General features: G+C 36.2%; 2 protein-coding genes across 3 annotated transcripts; both read right to left on the reverse strand.

The window, feature by feature from the left end:
* Positions 105-3423, reverse strand: LOC109348308 (kxDL motif-containing protein 1). Its single transcript, XM_019588696.1, has 3 exons — positions 3279-3423; positions 3013-3165; positions 105-288 (listed from the first exon to the last, which is right to left on the reverse strand). The coding sequence occupies exons 1-3, from the start codon at positions 3395-3397 to the stop codon at positions 186-188; spliced, it is 375 nt and encodes a 124-aa protein (XP_019444241.1). The 5' UTR covers positions 3398-3423; the 3' UTR covers positions 105-185.
* On the reverse strand, positions 6017-11202 carry LOC109348318 (translocase of chloroplast 159, chloroplastic-like). Of its 2 annotated transcripts, XM_019588715.1 has the most exons (3): positions 10725-11202; positions 10457-10652; positions 6017-9949 (listed from the first exon to the last, which is right to left on the reverse strand). In XM_019588715.1, the coding sequence occupies exons 1-3, from the start codon at positions 11097-11099 to the stop codon at positions 6285-6287; spliced, it is 4236 nt and encodes a 1411-aa protein (XP_019444260.1). In that variant the 5' UTR covers positions 11100-11202; the 3' UTR covers positions 6017-6284. The 2 variants fall into 2 exon arrangements, with proteins under 2 accessions (XP_019444260.1, XP_019444253.1); XM_019588708.1 differs by having other exon boundaries at positions 6017-10652.

A 13319-nucleotide genomic window follows, 5' to 3' on the forward strand; every position in this document is an offset into this window, starting at 1 on the left:
CAATTACATGGCACCATAATTCGAAATATCCAACAAATATCATAATCATGTTCGCACAGAGCCGTATCATAATCATGTTCGCACAAATTCCTAATACATGAACATTTCATTACCTGAAATGGGGAAATCCATATATGACTTTCTTGTTCTAAAATGTGTTCCGGTCAAGATCCAATAAAGTCTTGTTACTTTGGCATTTCAAGATCTGGTCTCCGGTCAGTCACTTCATTCACTGAATGCTCAGGAAACGCATCCGGATAGGTTGCTGAAATTTTTGACTTCATGCTTCTGTTAGAAAGGAGATCGACATTAATAAATGAGAAAATAGGAGGTTCTTCCAATGCACATTGAAATTCCTAATAAACACAAATAGTCCAAAAAAAGGAAACTTTAACTAAATTGAAATGAACAGCCTAAATTGAAATTCATTTGTGCATCCATGGTTTCAGACATAAAACCAAGACCCGTTTTGTCATCATCTTCATCTACATAGGGGGTGTCATTGACCCTTCTTTTTACCCATTCATCAATCCTTCACATTATTAAGAACATCACCTTTAACATCTTCATTTACTAATGTTTCAACACCCATCCTTGTCCTGCTCCATTGTCTTCCTCTTATCAAATTTTGGAATGTTTATGGAACCTTAGTCATTGACTTCTTTCTAAACACTAAACTATTTTATGGCATTTGGTACATTGCAAGCTGTGCTGGCCGCGTTTATTAAAGTCATGCATATTCAAGTGATACTACATTAATTTGAACAAGGAGCTATGGCTGATTTTCACTGAAGGAGTGCTTCAGCCAGCAGGAGGCACTAACACTTCTGGTGCCCTGCCTGCTGGATGAAGTGCAACCATCATGGTGGTAACCAGATTGTCGCTGGTGTTCATGATGTTATGTGAAGGTGGAGGAAGGGGCGTGAGAGTGTCGGTAGATAAAGGGTTAATTTTTGGATTGTAGGTAAAGTAAGAGGGTTCTCCAAGCACAAGTTGTGGGGATGCATGGTAGAATCCTCCATACATAGGAACCTACAATACTTGGAGCACTTTACATTTTTACATGCTAGTACTGCATCTAAGCATCTTCTCTCAAACAGCATAAGTGGGTAGTAGACTCCACTCTTGTCTAAAAAGAATAATCACTTTTGTTCCTTTGACCTACTTACCAGCAATAGTTAATTGGCAAGCCAATCAATTCATTCGACAAACCCTAAACCCTAAAAGTCGATATCTCGGATTAAAATAAAAAGATACAGAAATCAACCACTTGAAGTGTGTTACAGCAGTGGACAAACCTTATGCTTACGTGATCAAGACCACGACTCTTGAGTGTAATGATTCAAGACAATGTATGAATTATCAGAATGCAACTCGTAAGGTATTAGGGATATCAGTGGAATCTATATATAAACGTAAACTTAGCTGTGATAGAAATACTGACAAACTACCAGCAAGGACTTAATCTAGTGATGTAAGATTCAATATATCGTATAAGACCAAATGTAAAGGTTCAATTCTTACGAGCGACACTTTCTGGGAGGAGTAGTTACGCACCATGAAAGAGTTTAGTTCCTTATTGATAGGGTGAGTGGATACCCTTAATTAACACAAAAAAGAAAAATTACAAACAAGCTAGAAGTTCGGTACTAGAGTGGGAGCCCACAAAGTGAGAAAAAGGCAGAACCAATTAAAGGATACATTAACTGGTTTCCATGAAGATCAACCATAGGAGACAGGAAGTTCTTTCGGGCAATCAAAGAAAGAGACAATATCTGCGAAAGTGGCTATAATTTGAAATCCTTGAATTTCTTCTTCCATTAGATGGAGGGAGACATGAGAACCATGATGGCTTGATCAATTCCCATGATCTTGTATAGGTGTATATATTGATCAAAAGTAATGTTTGTGACTTCGGTTTTTGAGTCATGAAATACACTTGTGAGATGCTTCTAAAGCTTTCCCTTTCCTTTCATTCCTCTCCAAAACCCAATTCGCAAGTAGACGGATAGGAACAAGACCAAGAAGGAAGAAGGGTTACACACAAGGTTGTGAAACTAACAAATATACCTAAACTTAAAGTTGAGGTAAACTCAACTTGGAAACTTATTTTAAAAATGAAAATAAAATCAGTCACAACATCCAAACACCACCATTGCCATCACAACCACCAGCAGACCCAACAACCATTTCTTCATAATCCTTACAACATTGAAACATACATAATAATATGTCCAAAAGTAATATTTGACACCAAAGGTAATATTTGACATTTAAATTTAATAATAAAGTATACAAAATTTACAAGGTAAGATAATAGAAGATTGTAGAACTGGGAGGCAACAACACCCTGGACGGGCAGAGAATAGAGAACAATTTGGGTTTTTGTCATGTGCATTAATGTTTTGGAGCCAATAACGCTATAAAACGATGCCATATCCATTGATAAATACTTAAAGCAGCATAAACTCGTGAACCCAATCCTATCAGAGTTTATCCGAGTCAACTAAAGTAAACTCAAACAATTTTTAATGCGAGTTAGCTCATTTATTTCACTTATACACTGGATCCTATGAGTTAGCTCACAGTTCTCAGAACCAAGCTTGCACGAATCTCCTTCAATCAATCTCATACTCAAGTTTAAAGGTAAAATGCTATTATAAAGGTGATAGACCTTCAGTGTCACTTTACGTGCCGAAAACTAACTTTCCCTAAAATATAGATTTAATGAATGACCAAAAGCTAGAGCCCTTTCAACTTACCATGCAGAACAAACTCTCCCAACACAAAAACAAACTATTATGAATTAAAATAATAATTCCTGTATGCTAAACTAAGCTTTTCTTTTTCCAGCAACAGTAGACTTGTTTCTCCCCTTTCCAAAATTTATTTCATACCATATAAAAAGAGTATCATTCAGTTCATAAGGGTCAAACTAATCACCCATATCCGAAATTAATATCACATAAGGTGTGATTCAATTCAATTATATTATATTAAATGATAAATTACCTTAGTTTCTGGAAAATATAATCCAGATCAGATTTCACAGACTTCAAAACACGAGTGTTTCTATTGATATCTCCAGAAATCTCAGCAAAACAGTGTTCAGAGAAATCATTAAAGTGTGTAAGTACAGCATTACTATCCTGTAACCTTCCCAATCTGAAGAAATTCAAATCAACAATAATTATAGATTTATTAGAAAAATGATGAATTAAGATCATTATAACAATAATAAAATTGTAAAAGAAGAGAATAAAATGTAAATTAAATACATGGTGTGTTGCAAATGGTTAAGGGTGTTGAGATCTTGAGAATTCGTTAGGGTTTTGAATTCATTGGAAATCTCTTGTGAACCCATTTTCCGAGATTCTTTCTCTGATAATTCGTCCATTGCTTATTGAAGCAAATATTACTGAGTGAATTAGCATATACTCATTCATTCATATGCTGCTTTTGATAATGGGCCTTCAAATTCATTTGGGCTTCCCTTAAGCTCAACTCACCTATTATTTAGTAACAACAAACAATAATTTGACTCTCATCTCAATAATTTCCTTTCTTCAATTACTCGTGTTTAAGTGAAACCAAATATACAATACTAATATCTATAACATATTTAAAATCAAGAATTTGGACTAAAGTGCATGTCTATCGATATTTATTCAAAGATAGTAAGGTTATTTGATATTATGAAGGTGGTTGATGAGTTTATATCAAGTGAACTATATAAGTGGGGTTTTAAGTTGAAGGGAAGTCTTTGTATGTTCATTATCTGTTCTATTTTTTTACTAACTTCTTTTAACTTTTAAGAAGTGTCCATTATTAAATTACTTTAGCCAAACTACAAAATACTAATCTATTCAAACCTTGTAATACCCATTCATATTTTTAAGTAATACTCTGAAAAATTAATGTTAATGAAACTTTATAGGCATCAAGATCAGGAAGAGTCATCTGACACCATATCTTGTTTTAAGAGAGATGAATAATTTCATTCACTGAAACACAAAGGTTGCAGTTTCTGTCATCCCCATTCTATCATTTACATCTTGTATGTTTGAAGTACCCTTTGAAATAACTTTTTATTCACTGACTATTGCATTATACTTACAGAAAGGAAGAGCAAGATATTTCTACACAAGTTATAAATAATATAAACTATCATAATTGGCTAACTCAGGTACAAACAACATTCTGCTCAAAACTGGAAGCAAAATAAGCATTTACAATAGAATACTAGAAGGACATGCTAGAGTCAAAAATACAAAGAGGATGAGAGGGAAAAAAAGAAAAGGAAAAAAATGCCTGAAACCAATAGCATATAGCATATACTAAGATAAAGGATCAATATCCTCTAAAATGAGCTTGTGTTAAGTAAGCAAGTAAGGATGTTTTCATTCTTGATTTGGTAAAGTGCATGGAGATCTCAACTCATTAAATGATCTCTAAGGACTAACTTCATGCATTCTTACTAAAAACTCACTTTAAAGGAGTCTTTCATTATTACACTATGCTAACAACTCAAAGATAGTAACAGAAATAATGTTGGACCAGACTGCAAGCGGGGAGCCTCCAACCACCATGGAGTTCCATTGTTATATGAGTATGGGAAGAGTGAAGAGTCACAAGTGAGACCCAGCCGAATCATCGGCTCTGTGATAAGATTAGGCCTAAGCCTATCATTAAAAATGTGTATAGAAGGGGAAATATGTAAGTCTAGTTAGAGATTTTCTAATTGTAACACATTTACTAAAGTATCCCTAAGCATTTAGTTTGTTAGGCTTTCTATAATAGTTTGTTAGTTAGGCTATAAATAAGAAACTAGTCTCTTGGAGGAAGGGGAGTTAATTGGGAAGTAAATTCTGATTGTGGAATCAGGGAAAACGTCGTGGGACCTTTTGGGGAAAGGTCGTGGGACCTTTTGTACATCTCAATTCTTATTCTTCTTTCATTCTTTCTAATAATATTCTTGTTCTTCATTAAATAAGTGAGACACACGTCTCGAATCAAAACTTTAAGGCATTAGTTCCACAGGTCTTTCCTTCTTATAAACTCTTTCATTCCTCCCCGCATATCAAATGTGGGACTTCACACTCAAGTAAACCCAACAAATAATCATAACACAGCCAGTATATATGATACAGCAGACCAAAACTTTTAAGATATGGGTATCATTAATGGTCAACTATGCTGTCAATTTGTGATTTCTTGCAGTTGTTCATCGGTTCTCATAGTATGAGTTGAAGAAGGAAAATTAAATCTTTTACATCTGGAAGTCACCTCAAGTACACAACAACTATAATTCTTCAACAGGGGGGGACCACAGAAATTAGGGACATGGAGCAAACACATCTAATATGCAGTGCATATAATTCGAGTAAAGAGGGTGGTGAGCTGAGCACAATGGTAAGGTTATTGCTTAGCGACCAACTAACCATGAGCTCACGAGTTCAGATCCTAGAAACAGTCTGTATGTTAGCGGGGATAAGGTTGCATGCATCTACCCACCTCATATCCCACTAAGTGGGAGACTCGTGTATTGGGCCACCCTTTTTTATATAATTCAAGTAGCATATACAGTTGATTCCTGATTGCAAAATATCCAACATGAAAGTAGTCCACAACTAAAAATAAAATGCAATATTCATGCTTGTACCTCAACTTTTGCACATTTTACATAGCAACAGCAATTAATATGCACTAGGCAAACCATGTTGCACTAATAGTAACTGAGTATATCTCATAACTCATAAGCAACATATATGTGTCCTGCATTATTTTGTAGTAATTGATGTATCGCGTCATAGATAGCAAGACAAGCGGGGAGAAACCATAAATAGGTACAGAAAAGAAAACAAACAAAATACGATCTTATGTACGCCATATTTTCATCTAATCACACTGGGCATATTAGCCTATTCATATTCAGATATTTCTCAGCTAAGTAGTATAACTAGCAGGTAGCAGGTTATAATATACAACCAATAAACAAAACTTCCAGTACAAAGCAGAGGGAAATCAGGGAAAACAGTATAACCTAACATTAACATTATTCAAAGAGAAGCTAACAAAACAATTCTGAATGAAATCCCTTTAGGTTCCATCTCAATTTCAGGACAATTTATGAGCACACAAAATGCACAGCATTGTAGCAGGAGATTTAAAAGTCTAGACAAAACTAAAACATTATTAAAGATATTCAGGGAAAGAAGCAAGAACATGAAATGATTAACTCCTACCCTAGTTCCTTAACTAGTAACATAAGCAAAATAACAATTTTAATAGATTGAATAATCCTCACTAGCCCCAGTCCAGAAGTTTTTGTAGATAGCTCGAGCAATTGGAAGAATAGCAATAAGTGCAATCTGCAGCTGGTCTGAGCTACTTGTTCTCACACTGATCTGTCCACTGAGCTTGTTGTTCAATCCAGCACGAACACCCATCTTATAACTTCGTCCAAGTGAAAACTGGGACTGAAAATTGGCCCCTAAAGCCAAGTCTCCTCTCCATTTCACGAGAGAAAGGCTCAATGAAGACTGGTCCTGGCCGATTGGAAAATCTGCCTCTCTGAGCCGCACTTCAACATTGGCGCCATAAACAGAATCACCTTGACACCGCACAGTCCCTGTACTACCCACCAACACCAAGCGTTTCCCTAGAGCTATCTGATCCTCCACTTTCAGACCAGTGGACACATTTTCACCTAAAAATGTCACAGACAACCCAGCAGCTGTTTTATTTCTCTTGAAATTTTTGAACTTTGTCTCTCCTCGAACAATGTATGCTAGCTGCTGTCCAATATTCTGAATGTCAAATCCTGCCAGGGTTGATCCATTTTCTCCGTGTTTTGCAGCAACTGAGGAATCCAAGTGGATATTGAAATCTTTCTTATCCTTTGTTATCTGGACACTAACAGCAGCGGGGAATTTATTGATAATGGCTAGAGTCTGCTCAAGGTTCACACCATCGTAACCACAATCATGGTCCCAACTCTGGGTGTCTAGCACCGGCCTTGTCAGAAGCTGGGAAGTTGGTTCCAAGAAACGGTATCTATAGGCCGGGTTGTCACTGTCAAAGGATGGTGGCAGGGCCATGTCAGGCAATGGAACTGGCACAGCAGCTGGAGCTTCATTCTCCTGATCACCATCTTCCGGGTAACCATAATCCTTAGCATTAGTTTTACCTTTTTTCTTCATATCTCTCATCCTTCTTAACTCATCTTTCAATTGCTTCTTCTGAAGAAGTTTCACCCGGTACTCGTACTCCTCGAGATATGCTTTTTGTTGTTCTTTATTAAGCTTAGCAAACTGAGCCTTCCTGAGAGGCTTAAATGGCGGGAGCTGGTCATATTCATCTTCATCTTCATCTAAGTCAGAATCAGACAAGTCAGCCTCAACATCAGAGTCGCCATTGTCAACACCACCTTGCTCAGGAGAAAGTTTTGGATGCGTGCGTGACTGCAGTAGCCAAGATAACAAGTATGGAAGTGGTGGGGAGCGGGTACGGAACCCAAAGAGCCTTCGTTGGTCAAATGGCTCCTGAGGTTTTGAAAGGTTACCAGCCTCGGAAAGAATCTTCATTGAATGGCATAAAAGTAACAACAGTGGTCTCCAGGGTTGACCATTAGGAAGCACCTTCTGTCCACCTCTATTTTTCCGACAAGAAGCATGGTTTTCAACAAGAGAAACTGGAGTCATCAAATTTGGATTCATAAGGCGTAGATCGCCAACAGCATGTCCAATTGTCTGTTGAACTATATGAGAATTTTGAGCAACAAATACATCATAAGTCAATGCGGCACCAGATGGCCCATCCGGAGGAGCAGAAGCACCATGGGTCAGCGAAACTATAACATTCCGCCAGATTGATGGACCCAGGGCACTTGTAATTGACTTCAACAATGGAAGATCATTCAGATCCCTAGTTTGAAGGTCCAGGCGATCCACGTAGAGGACAATGTCAGGTGGAGATTTTTTTGTCATCTTCTTAATCATAGATAAGACTTTTCTATTGGCATTTTGTTCCAATGCAGAAGACTTCAGACCCGGTGTGTCAAAAACCCTTATCTTCACCCCATCAACCATCCCAATAATTTCTGTCACTTTAGTTGTAGCAGGACCATATGCAGAAAGGCTGGTCTTGGTTTCCCCGAAAATTGAATTTATTGTAGCACTCTTGCCTACACCTGTTTTCCCAAGAACCAGTATAGTTATTGAATAATTCAAATCATCTCTTCCGTCGGCTTCAAGCTGGGAAGCACTCTCCTTTGCAGCATCTAAGTTAAATATTTGACCAGTTTGCCTCCCTGCAACAAGTGTCAACCGGTACAGCACCTGAGCAGCTATTGATTCTTCTGTCGTAAAACCAAGTCTCTGAACCAGTCTTAAGAATTTTATTCTAATTTGCTGCAATTTCTCCAGTTTATCTTTCTCTTCTTTACTTAAATTGATATCAGAATCTGTACCAGCTCTATTAATGGAAGGAGCGAAAAAATTAGCACGATTTGGTCGTGCAACAGGCTTACCAGATAGGAGTGATGGTCCCAAACCTGAAGGGCGATCAACAGAGAAAAGCCTTGATCCATCTTGAGAAGTTATGGTGATATTTCCACCATCTTGTCCCGCGCCTGATGCTGCTTTCAAAAGAGCTTCCAAGGTAGCACTATCAAACATCTCGTTGTCACCTCCATCATCATCAGTGTCCACTTCTTCATCAGAGTCAGTCACAATCTGGCCATCAATTCTCTGATCCCTTGTACTCTCATCAACACCATGTTGCTCTTCCTCCTCCGAGTAATTCTTGGGAGCATCGAAGCTTCTAAAGTTCATTTCTTCACCATCGCTATCCAACACAGAACCATCAATCTCTCCAACACCATGACGTTGTTTTTCAAAAAAATTTATTTCACTCAGCCTATCTAATATACTACCAAACTCTTTGTCATCATCACCATATTCTTCCTCATCGACCTCGCCAAAGGCTTCAATATTTCTATGAACTTCCCCCGCATGAGCATGAGCCTCAATGTTAACGTCATCTTGCACAACATGACCCTCAAGGGGAGCAATGTCATTCTTATGCCCATCATATCCAGTACTATCATCATCGTCAACACCAGGACCAGCATTATGACCAGACTCAGCATCCACATCTGCAATCTTACGATAAAAAACATCTGCAGCATCCAGCTGCTCAGGTGGATCAAACTCATCAGTCAGGCTAATGCCACAAGCCAGAGCTTCCACCCCTTCAATCGCAGACTCCTCAATATTGGCCCCATTCCCCCCCTCAATAGCATGACCCTCAATGTCTATGTCATCTTGCACGGCCTTCAAACTTTCATCCTTCTGAAGAGGAGCAATGCCACTGTTCTTCACATCATCATCTCCAGTGTCAACAATCTGACGAGATTCAGCATCCACTCTTGCAACCTTATTATCATTATGAAGATCATCTTCACCACCTACCTGCTCAATTGGACTGAACCCATTATCCAAGCTAATATCGGGAGCCGGAGCTTCCACCCCTTCAATCTCAGACTCCTCAGTATTGGTCCCATTTCCCCCCTCATCAGCATGACCCTCAATTTTTCTGTCATCTTGTACGGCCTCCACACTTTCGTCCTTCTGAAGAGGAGCAACGTCACCATTCTTCACATCATCAACTCCAGTGTCAACAATCTGACTAGACTCAGTATCCACTCTTGCAACCTTAATATCATTATCAAGAACATCTTCACCACCTACCTGCTCAATTGGATTAAACCCATTATCCAGGCTAATTCCAAGAGCCGGAACTTCCACCCCTTTAATCTCAGACTCCTTCTCCTCATCTTGTTCCAGCTTATCTCCAACAACAGTTACTCCACTAGGCTCCGACACATTAACTTGTACACTTTCCACAATGGGGTCTCCATCACTATTAAATTTGACAACATCACCATCATTCTTATCAACAACATCATCACCATTCTTATCAACAACTTCACCATCATTCTTATCAACAACATCATCATCGTTCTTATCAACAACATCATCACCATTCTTATCAACAACTTCACCATCATTCTTATCAACAACATCATCATCGTTCTTATCAACAACATCATCACCATTCTTATCAACAACTTCACCATCATTCTTATCAACAACATCATCATCGTTCTTATCAACAACATCATCACCATTCTTATCAACAACTTCACCATCGTTCTTATCAACAACATCATCATCGTTCTTATCAACAACATCATCACCATTCTTATCAACAACTTCACCATCATTCTTATCAACAACATCATCATCGTTCTTATCAACAACATCACCATCATTCTTATCAACAACATCACCATCATTCTTATCAGCAACATCACCATCATTCTTATCAACAACATCACCAACATTCTTATCAACAACATCACCAACATTCTTATCAACAACATCATCATCGTTCTTATCAATAACATCACCATCATTCTTATCAACAACATCACTGCTATTAAATATAACTGCATCATTCTTATCCACAACATCATCATTGTTTTCAACAACAGACTTAGACTTATCATCATCATGTTCTAATCCTACACCCAAAGAATCAGAATTACCATTTTCACCACTGAGGGTATTGTTGTCTACACCTCCACCCACCTTCCTATCTTCTAAAAGCTCAATCCTTTCTTCTTCCCTTTCTTCATTCACAAGCTTCTCATCCTTCTTATCATCATGCAAATCAACACCATTCTCCAAAGCAGAACCACCTTCAAAATCTGCAGTCTGAAAACTATTATCATCAGTAGAAGCTTCAACGAACACATCCTCCTCCTCCTCCTCAGAAACATCATCATCGAGTGTTACCTTGGCAATAGGAATGAACTGAGACTTAGGAGTAAAACTGAGAGAAGGGTCATCAACAAAACCTTGACTTTTGTGATAATTCGCATATGGGGGTACGAGAATGGGTTTTGGGGGCTCAGTATCAAAATCATCATCGTAGTCATCACCATCACTCTCGGAGCCATTAACGAGGTTGTGGTCAGTGGAAGAGGTTTGAAGAGATTGGTCAGAGAGATAAAGAGAAGAATGAGAATCCATGAATGAAGAAGAAGAAAAGTGTATAACTTGTCTATGCTCTATGGAGAGAAATGAAGAAGGAAGAAGAAAAAGGAGATAAGGTTTAAGACTGAGTTGCAAAGAGAGGGGTTTTAAGAAATGGGAATTGATACGGACTTTGCATTAACCAACCAAAATTTTCTATATATATATATATATACATCCTTCATACTATTTAAGAAAATTAGTTATAAAGAGCTTGACATTATAAATATATATATACAAATAATATATCATTCATCATTTATTTGTATTATTTTTATTTAAGATTTAATAATAATTAAAATAAATATTAATTAATATATTGACAATATGAAAAATATTATTAATGTCAATAAATACATCTTTTCTCTAGTTTTATTTAAGAGTTTATAATATTTAATACATGACTTATAGATAATAAATAGAGATGATAATTGATATGAACTGACATGGGTAATACATGCTCGCTATACATTTTGAAAAAGGAGAGTGTCACTCATACCATATTCATAGAAGTATCTATGTATGTGTTTTTTGCAATTTTTAGTTACCCACCTATATATTGGGTACATGTAGGTAGGGTGTTCAAATCCTGATCATTTCAACAATAAAATTGAAAATTGGTCTAAAATAGACCGAAATTGCAAAAACTAAATGAATTTGGATTGTGTTGGACTTATTTTTTAAAGACCGATTGGTTCGGTCCAAATTTTGGTTTCACCTCTTGGGTTCAGACCAATCCAGACCAAACTGAAATAATATGTAAAGTTTAAGTGTGTAATATTTTTAAGTGTCTTCCAAACTTAATGTTAAGTCTCAACTCCAAAATTGTACCTATATTTTATTTGTTATATTCTGTAACACACTTATATATATGTTGCTATGTTTTAAATCATATTGATTATATTTGATACATTTTTTTAGAACTTAAACCAATCCACAACCAAATAAAGAGGATTCAAGTGTTATTCTGACTGTGTGTTTTATTATCAGTTTTATTATTGTGAAAGTATTATTGTTATTAATCATCGGTGGAACATTGTTACATTAATAGTGCTCATATTATTGTTATTGATATCTTGTTGTTTTGTTGTCTTGCTATTATTTATATATTGTTGTTACTATTTTTAACTTTTATTATTATTGTCTTATTGTTTATTACTATTTTATTATGTTGTATATTTATACTATTGTTGCACACATTTTACTGTTGTTTGAATGTTGTTGAACACTATTTTTATTGTTGTTTTATGCTTAATATTTAGTCATTTTTATGATTTTTGAATATAAGTGCAATTTTAATATTTTATAAAAAAAACCGATCCAAATCGAACCGAAAGCATATTATATTTGGATCAGATTGGATCGGACATCTTAATATAAACAGACCAGACCGATCCAGACCGCGTGTTAATTTGTGTTTGGATGAGATCATTTTTTGCTTAAAAACCGATACAAATGGACCGCGAACACGCCAACTTGTAGGTTTAATGCCGAATGTATTTCTGATAACAAAAAAAATGAATTTCGAACAACTTTCCTGCATTTTCTAGATACTTTTATGCTCTCAAATTGCTTACTGCCGAGGTAGAAAAGTTGATACCATATAAACCACTTTAACAAAGGAAGATAGAGAAAGAAAATGATAATGGATTGAAACATTTATAGGCTTAAAAGACAGAAAGGAAAAGAAAACAGATTGAAACAGAGAAACATTGTAGTATGTATTTTATTAACAGTGATATAATAATTATATAAATATGGGTACTCACATATATGGTATTATATTATTCGTGTCTGGTTCTATGTATTACGACTATTTTAAAAGAATTAAATATGTATATATTGATAGTGTAAATATTTTTACACTGTCAGTCAATCATTCACCATTGATTTATTAATCACCATTGACTCTTAAACAAAAGTAATACAAATCAATGGTAGATGATGTGTTGCAGTGTAAAAAACTTTACATTGTCAACGCACAGATTTTAAACTCATTTTAAAAAGCTCGTTTATAAAATTTACACGTACTCATTTGTAACTTTGTACCCATACCCATATGAATTTTAGCAAAGTCATAGGTACGAGTTTTTGGCATCCCTAATAACATATGGGTAATGTTAGATGCCTCTCATTTCTATGCCTTAAAAGAATTTTATGGCTATTTTATGGCTCTCTTTAAAGGCATTTTATGTCACTTTTATGACTTTGTTTCCA

The sequence above is a fragment of the Lupinus angustifolius genome, chromosome LG01 (genome assembly GCF_001865875.1).
Source record: "Lupinus angustifolius cultivar Tanjil chromosome LG01, LupAngTanjil_v1.0, whole genome shotgun sequence".
Taxonomy (NCBI): Eukaryota; Viridiplantae; Streptophyta; class Magnoliopsida; order Fabales; family Fabaceae; genus Lupinus; species Lupinus angustifolius.